The sequence below is a fragment of the Anabas testudineus genome, chromosome 9, assembly GCF_900324465.2.
Source record: "Anabas testudineus chromosome 9, fAnaTes1.2, whole genome shotgun sequence".
NCBI lineage: Eukaryota > Metazoa > Chordata > Actinopteri > Anabantiformes > Anabantidae > Anabas > Anabas testudineus.
The window spans coordinates 14,940,664-14,949,868 of NC_046618.1; the positions used below are offsets into that span (position 1 = coordinate 14,940,664).

At 44.6% G+C, this 9,205-nt stretch overlaps 2 protein-coding genes across 2 annotated transcripts in view; both read left to right on the top strand.

Annotated features, from left to right (window-relative positions):
* Window positions 1-1,717, top strand: part of grid2 (glutamate receptor, ionotropic, delta 2) — a 394,704-nt gene extending 392,987 nt beyond the window's left edge. Inside the window, exon 16 of the mRNA XM_026343567.1 lies at window positions 1,043-1,717. Within this exon, the coding sequence (XP_026199352.1) occupies window positions 1,043-1,501 (459 nt within the window). The 3' untranslated portion in view covers window positions 1,502-1,717. The remainder of the gene's footprint in view (window positions 1-1,042) is intronic.
* A 5,584-nt stretch (window positions 1,718-7,301) lies between these two features.
* Window positions 7,302-8,603, top strand: atoh1a (atonal bHLH transcription factor 1a). The gene is made up of 2 exons (XM_026343029.1): window positions 7,302-7,551; window positions 7,756-8,603. The coding sequence occupies exons 1-2, from the start codon at window positions 7,302-7,304 to the stop codon at window positions 8,601-8,603; spliced, it is 1,098 nt and encodes a 365-aa protein (XP_026198814.1).
* The last annotated feature ends 602 nt before the right edge of the window (window positions 8,604-9,205 follow it).

The window sequence follows — 9,205 nt, forward strand, 5'->3', positions numbered from 1 at the left end:
TGCAGCAATAAACTGTGGCCTTGAAAAATTCACTTGAAAATGAGATGTTAATCTCAACGTGAATGTTTTGGCATGGTGGCCAGAATATGCATATGATAAGTAAGGTGTTGTTGAGCCTTTGCATTGTCATAAAATAAGTTCTGCTGTACTGATAGATAATGTATGGTAACACTTGACAGTAGACACTAGCACCTTGGAATCGCAGAGCACACAGCATGGTGGCGGTGTTTTCTGTGTGTATTCCAGATTGTCTGCACTCCCTTAAAGACCTTGTAGAAGTGTGTTTATGTTTCTTTCTTTTAATATCCTGACCACTGCTCAGAGTGTGCTTCTCTATCTTCCCCTCCATCTTTACCCTTCTTTCCTCCCCTGTGCTTCCCATTACATCATTACCTGTATTTAATTTTATTAACTTGCATTTTTTGCTGCCATATTTCTTATTCTCCCACTACTGCACCAATCACAATTTGAATCTTAACTTTTATTATCAAATAAAACAACATCTCCTTGTGTACATGTCTTGGCCTTATTTTTCCATCTCCTTCACTGTTGCTTACAATATGATAATTCCTATCATCTATATGGGGTCGGATGGATGGATGATATCCCTGAATAAAACACTCCATCCTTGTTCACTTCTTTTTCAAAATATCCTCTCTGTGCATACTCTGCTGGTTTCCTTTGTTGTTCTCTCCATTTCCTTACTCCTCTATTGCCTTACCCTCATTCCTCTACCTGCTTTCTCTCCTGTCCTTCCTTTACCCAACTTTTCTTATGACATCTGTCATCTGTCATCATCCTTTTTACCATCTTCCTCCTCCTTACTACATCCTATTATTGCCTTCTCCATTTCCTTCATCCCCTTCTCCTATTCTCAAACAAAATAATATTCCCTCCTTTCTCAACCATTCTTTATCAACTTCTTTATTCCCACCACGTTCATTACCTTCCCTACTCATTAACCTCTCTTCCCTTATATCATTTACCATCACCACTTCCTTTTCCTCTGCTCTACTCCTTCCCTGCCCCTCCCCATCTGCAGGACGATAAGGAGATCGACCTGGAGCACCTACACCGCCGGGTTAACAGCTTGTGCACCGAGGATGAAAGCCCCCACAAGCAGTTCTCCACCTCTTCCGTCGATTTAACACCCCTTGACATGGATGCGTTGCCTGCTGCTCGCCAAGCACTGGAGCAGATCAGTGATTTCCGCAACACTCACATCACCACCACCACCTTCATCCCCGAGCAGATCCAGACCCTCAGCCGCAGCCTCTCTGCTAAAGCCGCCGCCGGATTTTCCACTGGTTTCGGTAGCAGTGGCGGGGGTGTCCTCCAGGACCACCGGACTGGCGGTGTGGGTCCTTTCAGGCAGAGGGCCCCTAATGGTGGCTTCTTCCGCAGCCCCATTAAAACAATGTCCTCTATCCCCTATCAACCTACAGGTCCAGGACCCAACTTTGGATATGGCAATGACCCAGACAGGGGCACCTCCATATGAGGAGTTGCCAAGGATATGTTGATTCAGGAGAAAGAAGAAGGAGGATGAGCAGAAGGAGGAGGCGGGGTGATCAGAAGAAAATACATTATGGCTGAGCTAAAAAGTCAGATGATAAAGATCTGTGTACATAGGAACCTTTCTGTTTTCAGTTTCTGCTTGGGTCTTTCCAGGGGTGTTAATTTTGTATGTGGAGAGGACGAATTAGGTGGAGGTCTATTGGGGTGTTCCTTATCCTTCTGCAAACCATGCTGGTGGGGTGCAAGAATGAATGGGTTAGAATGGGAATGGGGGGGGAGGGGCTCAATCTTTGCTTTTGCTGTTGTCGTTCTTGTGATTGTTTGGGTGATTATTTTTGGGGATATGTGTGAAACAGGATTTTTTTGTTGGTTCGTTCGTTTCTGTTTTATGACATGAGGACTGTCTCATGTAACGGAAATTTGTTGAAATTACGTAACTTCTGTCTGAACCCCACCTCTGAGGGTTTAGTGAATATTTCTCCAACCACAGGATATACAGTATGTCTATATTCTTGTGAGCCCCAAGGCTGCCATTGGTGGATGTCTTTAGCCATGAACCAGCTCCAAGGGCCTCTAACTAATAAGCAATTACGGGGCAGTTATTATATGAAGGCGTATATAACATAGTTCTGTCTGTAGCCCTGGGAACGCATACAGCAGCCGACTGTGGTTTCGAAAAGGCCCAATCTCAGTGATTATTGGAAGAATCCACTTCTCCAGTTTTACTCTGCCTTTTTACTATGTGGGAATCCATACTCAGTTCTCTATTCTCTGGTGTTGTTTCACAAATAACTGTAATCATCCCCCGAGATTGTGTCCACGTGGTGGCCTGACTAGACCTAAGACTTTACAGCTGAACACATGCTGACACCTTCATGGTGCATCTGTCTGAGAACTGTTGAAATGCCATGACAGTGCAACAGTACGACACTGCAGAATCACCAGTTTGGTGCATCGATCACAAACTATTTCTGCCATTTTGGTGCATCAGCCTGAAACTGTTTTCACCATTTTGATGCACATTAAAGACTCTTTGTCAATCCCACTGCACTGTACCAGTGCCCACAGACCTGTAAGTGATTGTATGTAGATCTGACCATTTCTTTCCTCACCTGTAGTGTGCTATCTGCTTTGAAGTCGAGGTGAGATCCTCTAATCAGACTCTCAGAAGGATATTAAATAAGGGATGGTACAAAAAAAAAATCTACTTAAAGGAAAAAGACCATAAAAGACAAGCCGAAAGACTTCAAAAAGCTTATGCTTATTATATGTCTTTTATTGAATTTTGTTTCTGAAAAAAATAGATTTTAATGCGTGGAATGTGTTTTGGTCAGGAAGTACAAAAAATGACATTATTCTGAGGTGTCTACTTTTTTTTTCTCTCGGCAAACTTTGAAAAACTGCTAAATGAGTGCTGTAGTCTCTGGTTTTGCGTCATTAAGTCATTCAAACTTTTAATTTGGATTTTATTTTTGTTTTGCTTAATTTTAGTGCTGCCATGGCCCAGGTGTTAAAAGGATAAAAGCTCACTCTCTAAGGCTGTGTCATGTTCGAGTTCAGTAATTATGTCTTACCAGGTTCAAATGGTGAAATAGTTGATTTTGTGATGAGGAAAAGCCATTGCAACAACATCTTTAGTACAGACCTTACATGTCAACTAGTTAGCTGCGCCCTCCCAGTGTCCAGTCAAATCCCAAAAAATCAATGTGTACTGGAAACATTTAAAAGCAGCAAATTTACGGTTGTACTTTAGAGTCATGGGAATGTCACAAAGAGTCAACAGTCATTGGAGCCCAATGGCTGCCTTGACTGAGATGAATCTGAAATACTCTTCTACTTCATATCTGTAATGTTAAGGGTACTGTTTATATAACTTCTTTTTTTTAAGTGCCAATTAATTAAAATGAGACCATTAAGGTGCATTTTGGGGTAAGGAAGGGCAACGGTACATGAAGGGGATTGAGGGATTACTTTGTGGATTAGGGGGCAGGGTGATAAAATGGAACCAAACCTTTTTCACTAACACTGTATTAATAATTGATAATGTTAGTTGTTTAGAACAAGTTTTCAGTTTGTTATCTTTAAGAACTAAAACCGCATAATGTTGTGCGTAGAGAACTCAGCCACAGTGTTTTGATGCAAGCGTTCTTAGGCATTCTTTTCTTATATTAGGCTACAGTATGGCTATTGAATGACAAATAGGACTCAGACATTTAAAAAGTTTTATTTAGTATAAATGAAAGAGGCATTATAAAAATGTATATTTTACACGTCGATGCTATTTTTGTTTAACAAAAAGAAAAGAGTATATCATAAAGACATTTAGTGTCGAGTTTAGCAGTCACATCGCTGCTTTTGGTTTTCTGATGTCCTGCCCATGGTCGACATAAACACATAGACATGAACTCTTTGCTTTTCTCATGTCATTCTGAGTTCATTTTATGATTTGCTGGCTAAATAACAAAAATGGCAAGTTGATTAAAAAGAAAGCATGCACACACTTGCTCTTGCGCTATCTTTTAACATTTTTAATTTCATACATAGAACTACAGGATTTACTTGATAATTTTCAAAAATTTATGATGTACAGTATTTAATATAGGCCTATTTTGTTGTATGTGTTGCATATTATTCAAAAACTGAACAAACCGGGGCCTCTGTTACAAGTGGCAAAGCTTTCTGTGTATAATTTGTCTAATAAACAGGTTTTCTACAGTGGGATGGTATTTGTTGTCTTTGCTAATGTAGAGGTAAATTTCATATAAAGTGTGAACAAACTGTTCTGTTCTGTGTGATTTACGGATTTGTCTCCACAGAGTTTAATTTCAATGGATATACCTTGTCTGCTTTTACAGTGGACACTGAATTCTGTACAAGTCACCTAGTTATTCTTGCATCAAGACCATCATTGTAAGTGTTTCTGTGTGTATTATATCCTGCACTCTCTCTTTTCTTCTTTCTTCTTCGCTGAAGTCAATGATTGTCGATAAAAATCTAGTTTAGAGGTTCAAACCTGTACTAATGACTAAGGATCTGGGGGTGGGGGGATAAGTTGTGTGTCACAGTGTAGTTTTGACCTTTTAAATTTCAAAGCGCCAATTGATCCAGAACAAATGCAAAGGCAAATTGATTGATGCAAGCAGGGTGTGATTTAATGAAACAGGGTTTTACCCCTTGAGGAACTCTACTAATAAACCCGGTAGAGTTATGTGGGATACACCGGATACAGGTTAAGGGCAAAATACAAGCAGCAACTCTTAACATTTTAAAAGTTTGAGTGAAGTGAGATGATTTTTATGTGTGGGATAGATTTTAGGTTCAAGCATGAGCTAAGCTTTTGTGTCTTTCACTTCAAATAGGCTGTCACTTCAAAGGCCTGTGCACTGCTGTTAACAGCTGGAGAGACACACCGCTGAGGACGGCTGCTGTCAAGTTCAACGGAGCAGGACATTTGTTGTAGCCTTTAATAACCAGACGGTGGCACTATTTGGTTCCCTGAAATGTCAGACAGCTCCCTGCTTCCTTTAAGAAGATGAGTGGCAGGCAGGTATCACAGGCCTTGGTGAAAATCATAATGTGAATATTTGTTGCAGAAATAAAAGCTGTTTTAGTGGGGGAATACATTTTTATATGTGCAGAAGAAACAACACTTTAAACACTTTTTAAAAGTTCTTTATTCTAACGTTTACTATGTTTTCCTAAATACCTACAGAGCAAACTAAAGCAGTGCAGTGAAGATTATATATATATTATATATATATTATTTTATATGTTCATACAATAAAATGTTTAATACTAGATGGACTTAATTTGCACCACTGTTTGAGTAACTTGATCTTGTTTCGTCATAGATGCGCACTCATAAAGTTTTGGGAATAAAAGTTCTGATGTGATCATTTCTAGAGGACACATTAGGATTGTTTAGTTAGTTGGAGGAAAAGACTACAGTTACGTTTTGAAGCCCCTGTCCAGCTCCCCTCACTCCAGTCTCGTGCCCGTCGCGCCCCGGTCTCCCGGGAGATGGGGATGAGAAGCGGCAGCACGCAGACTCCTCTCGCGCATTGGAATGGGAGCCCCCCACCTCTCCCCGAGGAGCCCCCCAGGCGTGACCAATGGAACATAGAGTCTCCATTGTGGCTGCGACACTTTAATAATCGCCAGCTACAATATCCAACCTGTCGGTAGCTTCAGGAGCCCGGCCCGTCCCGTTGGACAGGGGGCTTGTAGGTGGGAAGAGGGGGCGAACACTCGGCGCCAGACCTCTAGCCCACAAGACGTCCCCATGATGAATACATGAATAAAAAATAGAAAAAGATTGATGTTAGGTTATCTCTGAAATTGTGGGATTTCTTCCCACAAATTGTGTGTTCCCACAGTGTCCGGAGCTTTACGCATCTTTCCCACTAATATATATTTTGTAACAGTTCCTAACAAACCACATCACAGACTGTTTTATACTCCAGTTAAAATGTTGAGTTAGTCCAACTACTGCTTAGAACTAGATTCTGTAATTAGACCAGTTAAAGCTGTGGACAGTAGTGGGACAGTGACACTGATCACTGTGCGTCATACACCGAGGTACTGTACCTATTGAACACATATGTGTGTCTACATCCTCCAGTTAGGTTCAGTAGCTCATTTACCAGGTTAGATCTAAACCTGGCATCTGACTAAGCTTGTGTTGTTCCCTTCCTGAAATACCTGATGCTACTTTGCGAGGCCAGGACCAGAATGAAGCACCTTTATTGTCCCGACCTGAGGACACCTACCTCACCTTTGTTTGCGTGTGTGTGTGTGTGTGTGTGTGTGTGTGTGTGTGTGTGTTTACTTTCCCTTCACTGCTTCGTACAGCTCGTGTCAGTGTGGAAACCGTGTTGAGAGCGAGGCCCCGGCTCATGTTTCCGTTCTCTGTGAAGCCCTTTTTTTACTGACAGGGCGTTCCGAGAGCTGGATCAAAAGGTTTTAGACCCGCTACAAAAGAAAAATGGAAACTGGAGATGATCTTAGAATGAATGAATTGACAATGAGCGCGCGAGCCCCAGGAGCCGCATCTTTTATTTTATTTTATTTTTTATTTTTTTTCCTACAACTTGGTTCATCTTTTCAGAGTTCCTCACTCCTGTGTGTAACTGTAAAGGATGTGTGGGACTCACACTTCACTTTCTGCTGGGAGTCCATGAACTCACCATCCTTTGCTGCTGTCAGGGCTCATGAAGCTGAAGGTGCCCCGGCTGTGGACGACAGTGATGGGCACTGGTCGAGGGTGGGACCCGAACCCTCTCCACCCTCTCCACCCTCTCCACCCTCTCCACCCTCTCCACCCTCTCCACCCTCTCCACCCTCTCCACCCTCTCCAGCTTCCTCTCTCTCTCCTTTTCTACTTCCCTCTTGCGCGCCTGAGATGTTAGACAGACACGCGCACAGGTAGGAAGTCTCGCGCTGTCCACACTCCGTGCGCACGTGCGTCCTGTGGGAGGTTCCCCTTACCTCCCCTGCGTTAAACACTCCTTAAATTGTCACGTTATCATAAACAGTCCTGCTACGAGGGGCCATAAACACCTCTCCTGGGCTTTACCGAGACTTCTCATTGGACGTCAACACGCGACCAGCGCGAGGAGGGGGGCTCCCAGGCGCGTGCCGCTTTTTAAACCGACTCCGCGCCTTGAGACGGAGAAGGAGTCCTGCACGCGACAGTCGTATTCACACCGCGAGGCAGCCGCGCAGTGCCAGTCTTTCGTTTACCTACTTTTTTTTTTTTTTTTTTTTTTTTTTTTTTTGGAAACATGGAGGTGCTGAGTGCTCAGCAGCAGCAGCAGCAGCAGCAGCAGCAGCAGAGCCCGAGGATGGTGCAGAGGGGGGGAAGGCAGCAGCTCGAGGAGTCCCGCTACGAACCTGGACTGACGCTCGTGAACGGTGGCAGTGACCCACGCGCCTGGCTGGCTCCGGTTCAGCCTGCTGCCACCTGTGCGCCACAGGCCGCTTCACCCGAGCACCTGCAGCACTCGCCCTGCCCGAGCGTGGGCTCCTACCACGGTGAGGACGGTGCGCAACAGCAGCACCTGCACTCAGGTGTTTTCATGGCAGGAGACACAGACAGAGCTCTGATTGCAAAGTTTCTTTTGTACAGTTAAAGTTTTCTGCTCTGCTCTGTGTTCTCGCCTACAACAGCTCTAAACATGTTGTTAACTCTGCCGTGAAACCAGACCTGTGCCTAATTTTGTTCCATTCGTTTTTCAGAGAGCGGTTCCCCGGGGTCCTCCGGCCATCCCAGCCCTCCCAGCTACAGAAAGTCTGACAAGAGCCCCTCCTCTTCTGCGCTCAAAGTCAGAGACCTGTGCCGACTGAAAGGTGCGATCACCGGAGCCGCGGAAGAGGCCTCCATCAGACAGAGAGCCCCGTCCAGCAAGCCGGTCAGCGGGGTCCAGAGGCAGAGGCGCGTAGCCGCCAACGCGCGCGAGAGGAGGCGGATGCACGGTCTGAACCACGCGTTTGACGAGCTGCGCAGCGTCATCCCGGCGTTTGACAACGACAAGAAGCTGTCCAAGTATGAAACTCTGCAGATGGCGCAGATTTACATCAACGCTCTGGCTGAGCTGCTCCAGGGTCCCGCGTCCGGCAGCAACGCGCCCGACGCGTCAAACAGCGACGACAACTCGCCAACGCGTGACACTGTGCCTTCCTCCGCTGCTGCTTTCGACGCAGCGACAGACAGGGCTTCCCCGGAGCCGGTTTGCAGGGGACGCGTGTCCGTGTCAGGCAGCAGCTTACCTGTCCACCTCGGTGGGATGTCTTTCCGCTCCTCCTTCGACGACGCTGCGTTTTCCGGCATGGTTGAAGACGCAATGTGTTCGCCTTCTCCTTCATGCTCCGCTCGGGCAGCCAGCTCCCTGGCACCGGTCGGAGGTGGAAGGAAAGAGTCTCCCCGGAGTGACGGAGAGTTTTCCCCGCACTCCCACTTAAGTGACTCGGATGACATAGTGATGGAGCTCCAGTCGAGTGAGGATGACGACCTTTCAGAACTCAAGCTGCCCATCCACCACCACCACCATCACCACCACCACCACCACCACGCCGTTTCTTTCTAAGTAGCCTGAAGATAACAGACTATATTAAGGTTCACTGCAGCCGACACAGAATAAAGCCCGTAAATCGTGTCAATCAAATGATTTTTTAAAAACACATCTTCAAAACAAGAAAATAGTAAAAAAAAAACAAAAAAAAAAAAACAACGTTCCGTTTTGGACAATAGGGCTAATCCTACTTTATCAACCTGTTGCATAGTCTAAAGATTTTTCTTATGTGAAATAGGCCTAATTTGGTTCTGCCAACAATAGATGTATAGTCTATAATTTCCAGTTTCCATGGAGACGTGGCCGGAAGACCCCTCTGCCATGTCGCTCTCAGCACTGCCATGGGTATTTCCCACGTCACTCCAACCAAAACAGAAGCTGTCTTCCACAAAATCATACCTTTATGCATAATTGCTTATACCAGAAAATGTCCAAATTTTGGAGCTATCATTTTGTTGTTGTTGTTGTGAATATGTTTTTTTTTGTTTGTTTGTTTGTATAATGTATTTCGTTTTGCAACTTTAAAAGTTAATGTGCACTTTAACAATCCAACGAGCCAGAGGCTTGAGAGATGCGACTTTTGTGTTGAGACAGTAAACACCGTTGTTTCGTTTTGT